The sequence below is a fragment of the Acipenser ruthenus genome, chromosome 31, assembly GCF_902713425.1.
Source record: "Acipenser ruthenus chromosome 31, fAciRut3.2 maternal haplotype, whole genome shotgun sequence".
Taxonomy (NCBI): Eukaryota; Metazoa; Chordata; class Actinopteri; order Acipenseriformes; family Acipenseridae; genus Acipenser; species Acipenser ruthenus.
The window spans coordinates 8,912,415-8,927,601 of NC_081219.1; the positions used below are offsets into that span (position 1 = coordinate 8,912,415).

The following is a 15,187-nucleotide window of genomic DNA, read 5'->3' on the forward strand; positions in this document are numbered from 1 at the left end:
ATGTTGTGTCAGTGGTCCCCAGTGGCTCACCCTGAGTGAATGCACTGCACTGCCATGTGCAGCGTGAGTCATGCAGGCGTTGTTAGAATCCTGGCTAGGGGCCCACATTGGCCTTTGCTCAATCTTGGGCTTGGTATCAGGTCAGCTGGGGATAGCTCACCTCATTGAGCTTCAGGGACAATAGAAAAATATTTATTTTATTTGCATGTTACACCTTCAACAAAGAGTGTCCGCACTCAGGATTTGTGTACCAAAATATTTGTACATTTTAGTTAGGAAACATCCAGGTTAAGAAGCAAACAAGTCAAATCAGAGTTCATCAGGATTTACAAAACGGAAGTCAGTATTTGCATATTATAGTATCACATTTGCATATTACACCAAAACAAAATCAGTTTTTTAATTGAACAGCAAGTCATTCATCCATATCTAACTTTGTTCCCCTTTTAATGTTATACTTTAAATGTTAGCTATTAAGGTGATTGATAATATAACCATTGGGTGAAAATACAAAGGAAATTGCTTGTTTTTATTTATGGAGGGGTAAGCAGAGGACTTTCATAACCTCCTGCAGCTGCACTTGGTTTTAGGGACATGGCTTTTTAGTGACAGAGTGCAAGAAAGCTTCAAGGAGGTTAAGCACGGTTTCTGATGAAGTGATGTGCTCAAAAGGGCGAGTCGTGGAAACATGTAGTCATAGGTTACCCAGGAATCCTATGAACATCCTATGAAATAAAATTGAACAGAATTGTGTGCTTCGAAAAAGCGCGCGAGATCATCAGTCGATGTGACTACATGATTTTAGTGCACTCGGCAGAAAAGGATCTGCATTGCATTTGCAGTTTAATTTCTAACTCAAAGCAATGTACAGTAACTACTCTCTGGAAGTAGATGTTGTCTAGATATAACTGATTTGAAATTTGTTTTTTGTTTTGTTTGTTTTTTTATTTAGTGCCCAATTAATTTTACCCCCTGTTTTTTTTTGTTTTTTTTTCTCCTCAATTTTTAGAATGTCAACTTAGTTTTGCCTCACAGCAGCAATTCCTCACACAGCTCAAGAGATATACTATACTGTTTAGTGTATGTATTTTATATCGCTGGTATATTTCAGTATGTTAAAGACCTGTACGTACTGTAAAGGGTCCCCTCCTAGTGGCTGACATCAGCATAGGACACGTACTTGCCTCTCCACTGCAGAGCTTGCTCTTTAGTTGAATAGGCTGTGTGGTCCAGTGGTTAAAGAAAAGGGCTTGTAACCAGGAAGTCCCCGGTTCAAATCCCACCTGAGCAAGTCACTTAACCTCTTTGTGCTCCGTCTTTCGGGTGAGACGTAGTTGATGCATAGTTCACACACCCTAGTCTCTGTAAGTTGCCTTGGATAAAGGCGTCTGCTAAATAAACAAATAATAATAAAATAATAGTAAGACCTTCATTTTTGAACAGTGGTTCGAATCCAGCTCTTCCTTCTCCATTCAATTCAATGGGCTGAGATGCCAAGCTATTATAGTGTGTGTGCGTGTCTGTCTATATATATATATATATACTGTGCCTTGCAAAAGTATTCAGACCCCTGACCAATTCTCTCATATTACTGAATTACAAATGGTACATTGAAATTTCGTTCTGTTTGATATTTTATTTTAAAACACTGAAACTCAAAATCAATTATTTGTAAGGTGACATTGGTTTTATGTTGGGAAATATTTAAGAAAAATAAAAAACTGAAATATCTTGCTTGCATAAGTATTCAACCCCCACACATTAATATTTGGTAGAGCCACCTTTCGCTGCAATAACAGCTTTAAGTCTTTTGGGGTAAGTATGTACCAGCTTTGCACACAGTGTCGGAGTGATTTTGGCCCATTCTTCTAGGCAGATTTGCTCCAGGTTGTTCAGGTTGGTTGGACGACGCTTGTGGACCACAATTTTCAAATAGTGCCACAGATTCTCAATGGGATTAAGATCAGGACTTTGACTGGGCCACTGTAGGACATTCACCTTTTTGTTCTTGAGCCACTCCAATGTTGCTTTGGCCTTGTGCTTGGGATCATTGTCCTGCTGAAAGGTGAATTTCCTCCCAAGTTTCAGTTTTTTAGTGGATTGAAGCAGGTTCTCTTGCAATATTTCCCTGTATTTTGCTCCATCCATTCTTCCTTCAATTTTAACAAGATGCCCAGTCCCTGCTGATGAGAAGCATCCCCACAGCATGATGCTGCCACCACCATACTTCACTGTAGGGATGGTGTGTCTTGAGGCATGGGCAGTGTTAGGTTTGCGCCACACATAGCGCTTTGAGTTTTGGCCAAAAAGCTCTATCTTGGTCTCATCTGACCACAAAACCTTTTCCCACATTGCAGCTGGGTCACTCTCATGCTTTCTGGCAAACTCCAGACGTGCTTTCAGATTGTACTTTTTGAGTAACGGCTTCTTTCTTGCCACCCTCCCATACAGGCTAGTGTTATGCAGAGCTCTTGATATGATTGACTGGTGCACCATTACTCCACTCCCAGCCACTGAACTCTAGCTCCTTCAAAGTGATTGTTGGCCTCTCTGTGGCTTCTCTCACAAGTCTCCTTCTTGTTTGAGCGCTGAGTTTTGAGGGACGGCCTTTTCTTGGCAGTGCCTGGGTGGTGTGATGCAGCCTCCACTTTCTGATTATTGATCCAACTGTGCTCACTGGGATATCCAAACACTTGGATATTATTTTGTACCCTTTCCCTAATCTATGCATTTGTATTACTTTATCTCTAACTTCTGTAGAATGCTCTTTGGTCTTCATTTACCTTCAGATTCACAGCCTGACCAATGATCCTTCAACAGTGGGGTTTTTATCCAGAAAATGTGACAGCAACTTTAATGGTTCACAGGTGGAGGCCAATGGTAAGGTAATTGTGTCCTCGTTAGGGCAGTTTCTTTCATCGGTGTAAACTGGGAGCTTCCACAGCACAGGGGTTGAATACTTATGCAAGCAAGATATTTCAGTTTTTTATTTTTTTTATTTTTCTTAAAAATATTTCCCAACATAAAACCAATGTCACCTTACAATAATTGATTTTGAGTTTCAGTGTTTTAAAATAAAACATCAAACAGAATGAAATTTCAATGTACCATTTGTAATTCAGTAATAAGAGAGAATTGGTCAGGGACTCTGTGTGTGTGTGTATGTATGTGTGTATATATATATATATATATATATATATATATATATATATATATATATATATATATAAAATATCATTTTACAGCTTTAAATAGTTTAAAATATACAGGTATCTAGAGAACTGTCATGGGGTCTGTTTTTTATGATAATGATAGATCATATCATGAAGAATGTGTATTACTGTATGTATAGTAATATGTACTTCCAGCAATTTACCATTTACTGTATCCATTTAAGTGGAATTTAAAATGTCTTGTGTTATTCACTGTTTGCCGACAGAATAGGCTTGTGTCCACATTGTGAACAAAAATCTCTCCTCCATTTAAGATGGGAATTAAATGTTTTCCTGAACAATTAGTCTGTTGTTATTCATGATAACAGCATTCCACATCACTTTAACCTACTAGGTGGGTGGAAGAGAGATACAGCACACACACAAACACACACACAAACATGTCACAGATTTGGTCCGTTTACTGTTTTTTTTGGGGGGGGGGTTTTAAGTTCTGTTTTTCCATGACAGATTAATTTGTCATTTCGAAGAATCTTTGTATCTATTGCCTCAATCCTATAGGGCAGCAGTGTGGAGTAGTGGTTAGGGCTCAGGGCTCTGGACTCTTGACCGGAGGGTCGTGGGTTCATTCCCAGGTGGGGGACACTGCTGCTGTACTCTTGAGCAAGGTACTTTACCTAGATTGCTCCAGTAAAAACCCAACTGTAATAAATGGGTAATTGTATGTAAAAATAATGTGCTATTTTGTAAGAAATAATAATAATAATAATAGGTGATGCAAAACTTTTGGCCCTAGCTGTACAGCAGCCATATTGTCAGGGTTGCTACAGTGAGTAAAAGTAAATACCCTGCAGGCGGTTGCTAATGAATGGTGGGAAAGGGGAAAAGGGCACAGCACTCTCTCTGCATGGACACAGGGGCACTATTGAGCAGGACATGCTCTTTTACCATTGGTTCCAGGTAGCAAGCAATACATCAGGACAATCCCTCAAGCACTCTGAATGGAATTAAGAGAACTCTTGATTCATAGATTTGTTTGTGTCCACCTGTTTTTGTGATTTCTTTTGTTTGCCCACTTGTAAGTTACTATAATTGCCCTGAAAACTGAGCTACAGTACACAGTTTCCAACAATTCAAAACTGAACATTGAAAGTCAATTTATCCTAACTGAAGTAACATCTGTCCATTTGGACATGTCTGTTTCTTTGTTTTTAGTAATTGTATTCTCATCTGATAAGGTTTTACATCGTATTTCTGTATTCAAATACCAAATACCATTGGTACCAAAATCCAAAGGCGTTTGCTGTTTGTTTGTCCATTTCTTTCAAATATGTTTACTACAATGTGCCTTTTTAATTGTTATGTAAAAACATTCTCTACTACACCTTACTTTTATATGACAAAGGTTTTATATAATTTGTTGACTGACTATTTTTGTCTTTTCCCCAAACACTTTATTTTATATAGAAATCCCTTCTCTTACCAATCTTTAGTATAACTTTAGCAACTGCTGTATAAGAACAACATTGCCCCTCCAACTATTCTGACAAAAAAAAAAAAAACTCTGAACTGGTTCTTTCCTTTCCGTTCCGCTGCAGCACCACAACATCATGAGTGGGGAGGACACAATTCACTAATTCACAGCGGGATCAAAGGCAGTCTAGCCCAATATAGCTTCCTGATATTCTTGAAAACAGAAGTAAATGTTTCCATGTTCTGGCAACCTCGGTTAGGCAGCCAAGGACCCCTCTTGTAGCAGATGGTAGTAATTATTTTACTAATGCCCTGTACCTTTTGATCTGGCTTGTAGGCTACAGCAGCCGCCTCTAAGGCCATCAGGGAGAGTGGAATGAACCTGAACCCCGAGGTGGATGGAACTCTGGTCAGGGTGCCAATTCCTAAGTGAGTAATTACATGTCGCCACTTTGAAGCCAAGCAACAGTTTGTCTTGAAAGTTAGGTAGGAGACATGTTTTTTTTCACCTCTTTATTTAATTAATTGTATGTGTGTTTTTGTTTTTGTTTTTAGTGCAAGGAGTATAATAGGACTTGGATATTTCAGTCATGCAAACTCTGTATTCCGAATAAATGTAGTATTGCTAATACCTTTATTCCCAAATAGCATGTGTAGAATTCCATGATTCTAGCCGGAATTCTTTGTGTTGAGAATATTTTTATGCTGCAGCATCTTTGCACAAATTCCAGCAATAAACATATGGTTTGCACGTAAACATGGAATTATTTTTTTTTAATTTTTTTTCAGTAGAATCTGGATAAACATGTATATTGTTAGCCACACAATTTACAGTAGATGGTTCCCCAAAACTAATTGTAATTATTATTGCCAGTATATATTGGATCTGCATTTTTTCATTGAAAGGGAACACACCTTTCTTGCACTATATCCCTTTTCAAAACTGTATCCATTCAACCCCATTGTGGATCCACCTGAAACTTTGAAGTCCCTCTGCTGCTCATGCAGCCTGGGTAATCTTCCAACAATCTTCTGAAAAATGAAGAGTGACTAGCAAGAAACGTTTAAAGCCTTATTTTAAGCTATGAGGTTTACTTGCATTGATAACTGTTTGTTTATAATCAAGCAGACCTATATTTTATTGTCATTTTAATTCTAAATGGTTTAGTGCTTATAAAGATGTATAGCTATTTAATTACACTCTTAACCTGGTGCATAATTAGACTTTTTTAGCATTGTGTTCCATTATTATACAGATACATCTGTTGGTATAGAATTAGACCCCTTAAAAAGATATCAAAAAAGGAAAACAGTGAGACATTTCAAACATGTGTCCATGTTTTTTTATTTGAAAATTATTCATCAATAAAAGGCCTTTGTGAAAACTAAACTGCACAGTGTGTTGCTGTCAAGCTCAATTATAAGACTGAAGTTGCAAAAACACAATTTTCATGGTCTGCATCTACGTGTATAATGTTAAACTTTAACCCAAATAAACTGGAATTAAACGTTTATACAGCACAAGCAGCAGACAGCTGGACATCCATTTGTCATCGCAAACTGTAGGCCTGTATTAGCTTGTAATGGTGTGAATGCTTTATCGGTGAAATCCAGTTTTGACATACAATACAACATAACTGAAATACTTCAGCTTGCTATATTCTCATCTCTGACTCCTCGTGTCTGATAATATAGCTGATGTATTTTTAGAATATTTGCTAAAACTTTATTTTTCTGTTTTCAAACAAGAACACTGCAGCTGTTTTGTATCAAACGAAGATAAACTCCCATCTCCAGCAATCATTGTTCACGAGAACAATTAATATTTCCAATGAGTGTGACTTGTTTGATTAGCCTTGAATGAATAATTTCAGTTAATGCTGTCCGTAAACAGATGGTGTGTACTGCATGTGTCTGGAAATCCTAATTGTTGATTTTTTTGTTTTACATTCAGGCGCTAGTATCTGTCTTGCTGCGAAGGGGTATAGCAGTGCTATTTACAGCAAGGACTGAAATGACATCGAGCTAAATAGTAATAATCATAATAGAAAAAAAATACACTTACTGTATAAAGGACATTTCATTAGAAAGGATTCCAAGGCACCTCACAATAAAACCATACCAAATAATAAATAATGGAACCTATCAAAACACTGTGCAATAAAATCAATCAAATAAATAAATAAAACTCCAGAAAACAAACCCATCCTGCCCAGACTTCATCAAGGCCATCAGGCTTGCACACCATTAGTCAGAGTAAACATGTGTGTTTTTATAAGTCAGAGTTTAGTTTGAGCACATAATTCGAACAGTTATCTGTTATCTCTAAGCAGTGAGATCTAGCCACATAGCCAAAAGATGAGCCTTGGTTGATCTGAGCTGGAGCCAGGGAGATGACTCCAATTTAACCAATGTGAGTTACCATCAATTTGTTGGTCTCTCATTTTGTTATATGAAGAGACGCACACAATAAAGTACTGTATGCATCTATTGTTTTTATGCAAAAAATAAAATCCAGGCTTTATACACTTAAAAAGGGGCAACTTTTTGTTCCTGAATTGCTACAAAAAATGAAACCCTATAAAGTGATGGTAGTTCACATTAGGTAAGATTTGTTTTGTTAGTTCCTTTAATGGTCTTGCAGGCTGCACACCAATTTTACCTTCGTTGACCAATGTTTAAGGGGACTGTTTATATAATCTATATTCTCATCATTTGTAATACTTGTTTGATCTCCTATTATGGGTGTGCCGTGGGAGATGCTGGGAGAATTCACAAAGCCGTTTACCAAAGTGTCATTAGCACCAGTTTTTTAAAGAAGTAAAACACCCAGAAAATCTACAAAAATCAACCCAGGAATTAGGACTATTTGGTATTTTTCTTCTAGTTTTGTAACATGAGGGTTTTTCCCCCCGCTTCTCTTAACATTTTTTCCTAATTACTAATGATTTTGTGAATGTCATCCTTTATGTCCCAGAATGGACATTAGTTTGACATTTTAGCTGAAGGACAGCATCTCGTACGGCCCTCATATTGAGAAACCAACACCACATCGTACAGCCCCTGCTATTCAGTAGAAGTCTGAGTTCCAGTGAGGTCTAGCCCTGCTTGGCTTCTGAGATCAGAAAGATCACAATACAAGGGAATATGGCTTCAGGCTATGACCTTGGTGTCCTTTTTATACGAGCAAGGCCAGAGGATCTACAATGCATATTATTACATTAAAAAAGCAACTACAGGGCACATTTCTGGGAAGTAATAAGAGTCAAATATTACATCGCAAATGCTTGGAGCTGTTTTCTGGTGCCAAGGTCTTTAATGAGCTGTGCCTGTATGTGTTTAACAGAGTTACAAGAGAACACAGGGAAAACCTTGCCAAGCTTGCCAAACAGTTCACAAACAAGGCTAAGGAATCCCTGAGAAAAGTGCGAACAAACGCTGTGAACCAGGCCAAGAGATCGAAGGACACAGTTTCTGAAGACACCATTAAGCTAATAGAGAAGCAGGTAAAGGACGGTGCATGGTTCATGGTGAGCTGTAGCTTTCTGCATTGGTTGTAGCTAGCAAAGTAATTCCAGAGTGCACACTGTATATACGTACATACAAAAAGGACAGGGAGCCACCATGTATCCTGATATGATAATACTTACAATAACATGTGCTAAAGAATGTGCAAAGCAAGCTTCATCACAAAATGGTTTTCTAGCTACATGAAAATACAAAAATACAAGGAACAAACATATGAACAAATGTACAGCCCCTCCACTGGGGATAGAAATAGAGAGAGAATGAAAAATCAGGGCAAAACTAAGATGTGAGATGATTATTAGAAATGTATAATCAGAGTTGATGACAGGAAATTTGACGTTTTTAGGTTATAATTCATATCCTTCAAACTGCATTTTACAGATCCAGCAAATGGTGGATGATGTTGCTGCCGACATGGACAAGCAGCTGACCACAAAAACCAAGGAGCTGCTAGGATGAGAGGAGCAGGAGCAGGAGCGGGGGTGGGAGTGTCATTCTCTCTGCTTCTTTACATTTCCTGTCCATGGACAAATATAGCCGCGTGAGCTGGACTCAAATAAAAATTAAAAAAAGAAGTCTGTGCAAGTCAATGATTGTGTGTCTCCTGAAACATGCTGTTTGAGCAAGGGCCATGAAGTGATTATGGTGTATTTATGTAATTCACTCATGCATAAACAAAGCTTGGCATTTAACTGTAGAGCCTGTTGGCTAATTCCACTACATGTTTTCTACCAAACTTCTTTTAAAAATATATATTTTTAATGAGGTTGTACCTCATTTTAATCAAAACCAGTGCCATACATTTTGCTTGCATGTGCCACATCACATGTGAACTGCTATTGCCGGTAAGGGGGCACATGGTTTACTGGTGCTTGTGATGTGGCTAAATGTTTATCCTATCTTAATAATACAGTATGCAGTTACCCTATCACCATAGTCGTTGTATCATCTAGGTTACATTGTTCCCTCTCTCAATGCCTAATGCCTCTTGCCTAGATTTCTTTTTTTGTGCATTTCTAAAATGTAGTGCTTGGAAATGTGCTTCATGCTGTAATAATCCATGCATTTGTTGTTTCTGACCATCTGAAACATAGTCTGACTTGAGTGTAGCTGGATATCTTAAAAGACGGCAAGCAGACATGGTAGGTGTTGATCATGTCCTCCACCAGTCAGATTTACAGCGAATCAAAAAGACACTTCTGAAAACCCTCTATCATTATTGGAAAACTGTACCAAGAAGGAGGGACAGTACTGTGTTTGCAGGGTAGGTGGGGCTAGCTGAGTTGAAAGGTTGCATTGTCACATGATTTGAATGGAATGAGGAAGGCTGTTCAGCCCTTAGGATTCTCCAGACAAACTCCAAGCAAGTTTAAAGCAGGTCCAATCAGATGCTGTGAAAGATAACCACTCGATATTAGAGCAACAGAAGCACTCAGAGTAGATCAAATACTGTAACAAGTGATCAGATTATATCTGAACTATTTACCGATTCCTTCAGCCACGTGTTTTAGTTCATTTTGAAGTCCCATTTTATTGCAAACAGTTTTTACTGTTTGCCCTTCATTTCTAAAATTCATGACATATAATTGAGGTTTTTGAAAATCCACGTCACACAGGTACACTTGTTTAAGATTACAATACTGCATGAATTCATATTCTAAATGTTTCCAGAAATCCTCTTCAATATACTTAAGGATATCACACATTATGTAGGAACTACTCTCAAAAGCATTGTTCTTAAAGCCATAAATACTCTGGTCTTTAACTAAACAAAAGTTTATTTCATGTGCAGACAAGGAGAAATGGCAGGGTTTTTTTTTGTTTTTTTTTTGGTACTTATGTCTCCATATGTCAGCAATTTCAGAGCATTGTGTATCTTGGCTAACAACAGCATTTCATGATAGATGAATGAAGGAAAATCATAAGCCTCTGGCAGGACCAAAGACATGCAAATTGCTTTCAGCTGATTACTTTATTTTAGTTGACATTTATCAAATAGATTACAGTATGTATGCCTGTTTACTACTGTGAAAACACTACAAGGGAAACCGTACCAAGTGTTAATGGTTTTGCTGGTGAAAATAAACAACAGCAAATAGATTCTGTAAACATTTTAATTAATTGTATGATAGCCATGCGAGCTACAAGAAGAGAGCTTGGGAGAAGCTTTGACTTATGCAGGTGCTTCACTTGTTTGCCAGTTAACTGTGACCTTTTTCTCTGAACAGTTTTGCTCAATGACATCTTGAGGCTCCATGCTCAGTCACAGTATCAGGAAGGCGCAGTGTCTTGTGTAGCATGTGCTGGGTTTACATTCTGCTGTTACAATAAAATGGCATGGCTAAACAGACATTTCAAACCCAGTGTGGCTATATACTCATATTCTTCCTTAAAAGGTGTTCCTGTAATTGCTGCTTTCGTATTAGTTGTTTAAGGCCACAACAATGCTGTCTGTTTTCAAGGCACATTTGCCGTAGCTACAGGAGAGTTTTATAGGGTCTGCAATTACCAGTTGTATCTCCATTGTCTGTGTATTATTAATAATAATAATAATAATAATAATAATTATTATTTCTTTATGATTTTTTTTTTTTTAAATAATGTAGACAAACTGCTCATTAAAACTGAATTCATTATTAAAAATACTACAGTGGTCCCCAAGTGGCTGAATTGGGGAGGAGAACTGGGGTAAAATAATTTGGTACTCTAAATTAAGAAAAATTAAGATATCTGAAGGCCTTTGAAGTATCTAATGAGCTGTGATACTAATAACAGTTGGCATGCCCTTGCTTTGACTAGTAATCACGGATATAGACTGTAGTTTTATGTGCTTCACACAAATAACGTCAGTTCTTTGCCTACCATTTAAGCCAAAACCTTTGATGTACTTCAATAGATAGTGAGCAAACTCTGTGAAACAAGATATCAAGACTTCTGATGAAGGCACTTTCTGAAACGTTTGTTGACTTGAGTGTTTGGATGATATATTGATGACCAAGCAAGTGTCCACGTGGTCATCTTTGAGGTCTTCTGATCACCAGGTTGTGTGATCAATCCATGTTCTGGGATTGCCTCAATCTGGATTCAAGTCTAAAGCAGGGCTGTATTAAGATTGGAGATGGGTGCCATTGGTCCTTCTGGAAAGGGGATTGATGCACCATTGTCCCCTAGTATCTTTACTGTGACAGTGTGTTATCTTGGAATACATAAGGTCCATTAGGTAGTCCTATTAGTTCAAATCTGGGTCTGAAACCAGATGTCTTCAAAGAACAAAATATTATAAACCATAAGCCACACTCAAGCAATCAAAACACCACATTTCAGAACATTCCAATACATTGGATTTTGCCAGTGTCTTTCCGAGCTCAGCTTTGTTTCACTGTCCTCTAGCCAGCTGCACATATTAGCTTATCATACAAGTTCTGTATTGAAATTATAACCGGTGCTGTGTGTCACCCATATCACTTCTCGTTCCTGCTGTAGCTCGTCAGTATGCAGCCACTACAACAGGCAGGGGTATCCAGCTGAACTTTATTCTCAAACCTCCGAGGAGATATTGTAATACAGTATTATGTGATGTGATCCATCATCTTCCCATAGCGTTGTATTTAGAGTCTGGAGGTGTGCGAGTGGTGAGTTGGCTGTCCGAGGCCTGGACCCACAACAGATATCAGAAATACTCGAGGGTCAGGAAGATCCAGTTACTGGAAGAATCCCTTTAGACAGACTAGCTAACACACTAGGAATGTTTAAAATATAATCACAGGGTTTCAGATAGCCAAAGTGGATAGGAAACTAAGTTTTAAAGTAAGACCAGTAGAATGTAAAGTCCCTGTACAGTATGCAATTATAGTTATGCAGCTAAATCTGCAAAAACAAATGGTCATCTTACCTTTTGAAGACATTTAATGAATGTGGCAGGATTACATTCGCCATGTTTCATTTTTTAAATGCCCATGGGTAATGTGAAGGACCGTGGGAAGATTTGTTCACATTTCGAACAGTTCATGTGAATGACCTTTTAAAGAGACAGAAGCCCTGCCAGTGTAATATGTTGGGTGGGGTTGGTTTGGGGTTGGGGTTGGGGTTGGGGTTGGGGGGGGGGTTACATTCCTCCCTGCAAAAACACATCAAAGGTGTTAGTTTAGATTAGTGGTAGTAAAGGTGCAGTCTTGTGCTGTTTGTTTTGTATAAATGAAGTGCTTGAGCGCGTAAACTGCAGCTGTCTGGTCTCTGAGTCTCATTACCGACGCTACCCGGTCACATATGATAACAGAAGCGGGATAGGTTTATTTGAAAAGAAAAAATGGATAAAGAAACGTGGCGCGGAGCTTGTTGGAAGTTTAGACACCTCCAGGACATGTGCCCCTACAAAGATCCCCTCTGATGGGAGGCCAAGCAGGATGAGTCCTCCCCAAACCTTGATGGTCAGGAATGGTGCCTTGCCTGTGGAGAGCTCGGGCATTACACGGTGTGCTGCCCCCTTGAGGATGAAGAGGAGGGGACAGCATTGCCGCTGCTCGAGTGCCCTGCACCGCTGCCAGCATTGCCCCTACTGGAGGGCCCCCCACCACTGGTAGCACTGCCCCTACCGGAGGGCCCCCCCACCACTGATAGCACTGCCAGCATCACCATTGCCAGAATGCCTCACAGCGCTATCAGCATTGGGATCACCCCAGTAGAAGGAGGAGAGGAGACCACCTCCACCACGGCTTCGATCACATGTGGGAATGTTGCTGGAGCCATAAATTGAATAAATGATTAATTAGACTCCAGCCGCTGTTGTATAAAACGGGTGATCACAGGTGTTAGTGTAGATTAATGATGGTAAAGTTACGGTGCGGTGCGGTGTTTTCTATATGCATAAATAAAGTGCACATGAGCGTGTAAACTGCAGCTTTCTGGTCCCTTGAGTCTCATTGGCGACGTTACCCGGTCACAGGGACACATTTACATCCTCCCACGAGTCACTAAAAAAGAGTATGTATGTTCAGATTACATTTCTTTTGTATTTTTTATTTTACCCTTCCCTATTTACCGTTTTTACCTGGTTCTTATTGCAATAGTGAAACATAGTGATTTTTATATGACTTCTCTTCTATACCAGTAAAACTTAGACTTACTTTAATAAAGACTCTTTGGCTGATCTAGCCTATGTTGCATAAATCTGTGGCAGGCAACTAGAACTGAAGAGCAGCTCCTCACACTTCAGTGACATTTTAAGCTACTTACCCTTTAAATCTGCAGCAACCTGTACATTTGTGTTTGTTGCATTTATTATTTTAGCAATGGTGCCCATGTGGTAGTTAACCGTGACTGGAGATATGCATCCCAAGCTGAAGGCGTGGGCGCTGACGAAAGTCAAGGTCAACTACCACACTGTGGAGCCTTCATCCAGAGGGCACTAGCGTTATCAGAAAACATTTTTTCTCATTATTTTCTTTTTAAAAATACTTTAAAACCTACATTTACTTTGAACATTTAATGATTTGTCGGGTGCCCTTCCCCTGGGAAAAGCTTTAGGATAAATGTTCATAAAGGATCACATACATAATTGGGGGGAAAAAATAACTTTAGTAAACAAATAATTGTTTTACTTGTCAGAGATCCTTATAGTTTATCTGAACAGTGCCAGATATCTGAATGGAGCAATATTACTGAACAGTGCCAGATATCTGAATGGAGTAATATTACTGAACAGTGCCAGATATCTGAATGGAGCAATATTACTGAACAGTGCCAGATATCTGAATGGAGTAATATTACTGAACAGTGCCAGATATCTGAATGGAGCAATATTAATGAACTGTCCATGTCTTGGTTTGTTGTTGTTATAAGATGCTGTCTGAGCTCCAGTTGAGCTAACAGGCTGTCATTGGCTGAGTTTGCAGTTGCAGTTACAGGACTGGTTGCTTTCAAAGTATTGGATGGTTTTGGTGGATAATAATGTAAATTTGGACCAACTGTGTCTTTGTTTAGTATGAACTAAGCTTAAAAATACAACGTCAAAAGGAACAAGCCGGTACTTGCGCAGATTGATTTTAAATTTGATTCACAGGTGACTTATAAAAATAAACTAAATAACTAAGGGAAGCCAGAACTGAATGGTTAGAAAGTATTCCTCAAAACTTTTCAAATCCTAAGAAGTTTTGGTAAATAGTATAGTAAAGGCTGGTCCTGGTGTCTTCTTGTATATCAGAAGGGCAAGTCTCAGCAGACACTCCGGCTGACATAAACAATCTTATCAATACCTTTTTTGCTTCTTGTTTCAATCCATCTGATAATCCATTTGATTCTGGTACACCCTTGCCAAAATCTTTATTAGAGGATATACACTGCTCCCCAGTCCAGGTTGTGGACATGTTACTTAAACTTCAGTCACTCAGCTACTGGCCCAGGTGGCATCTCTGCTACAATGTGTAGGTGCACTGCTCAAACCATTTCTCCACATCTTTCTTTGCTGTTCAATCTGTCCCCAAGTCAGGGAGTGGTTTCTCCACAATGGAAACACTCAGGGGTCCTGTCCACAAAGGATTCAGAATTGGTTTCTAATTATAGGCACATTTTCCCTTTTGTCTCTAAGGTTCTGGAGGGGATTGTGTATAGTTTTCGCAGAAATCGCAGTTTGGCTTTCGTACTAATAAAAGGGGTTGCACTTTTAACATTTCTTGGTCAATGCTACAAAAACTTGGATTCCATTTATGGTACAGCTGCTGTATTTTATTTTTTTTACCTCTCCAGAGCCTTTGACTCTGTTCCAGATGTCCTTTTATCAAAACTTTCTAAATATGCATTTGGTGAAGGCATTTTGGGCTGATTTTCTTCTTACGTCGTGGGGCGTTGGCAAAGTGTTGCTGTCCAAGAACAACTTTCTTCTAAGTTACCAGTGATATCTGGTGTTCCTCAAGGGTCTGTTTTGGGCCCTTTGTTGTTTAATTTGTATGTTAATGATTTGTCAACTATACATTTTTCACAGTGTATCAGTATTATTATGTTTGCAGATGACACTGTTT

At 38.7% G+C, this 15,187-nt stretch overlaps 1 protein-coding gene across 2 annotated transcripts in view; it reads left to right on the top strand.

The window, feature by feature from the left end:
- Positions 1–8,923, top strand: part of LOC117396801 (ribosome-recycling factor, mitochondrial-like) — a 41,798-nt gene extending 32,875 nt beyond the window's left edge. The window contains exons 5-7 of one of the 2 annotated variants that reach the window (XM_059005186.1): positions 4,984–5,075; positions 7,993–8,176; positions 8,556–8,923. In XM_059005186.1, coding sequence (XP_058861169.1) covers positions 4,984–5,075; positions 7,993–8,176; positions 8,556–8,633 — 354 coding nt within the window. In that variant the 3' untranslated portion in view covers positions 8,634–8,923. The remainder of the gene's footprint in view (positions 1–4,983; positions 5,076–7,992; positions 8,177–8,555) is intronic. The other variant, XM_034909088.2, reaches the window with a different exon arrangement.
- Positions 8,924–15,187: the final 6,264 nt, after the last annotated feature.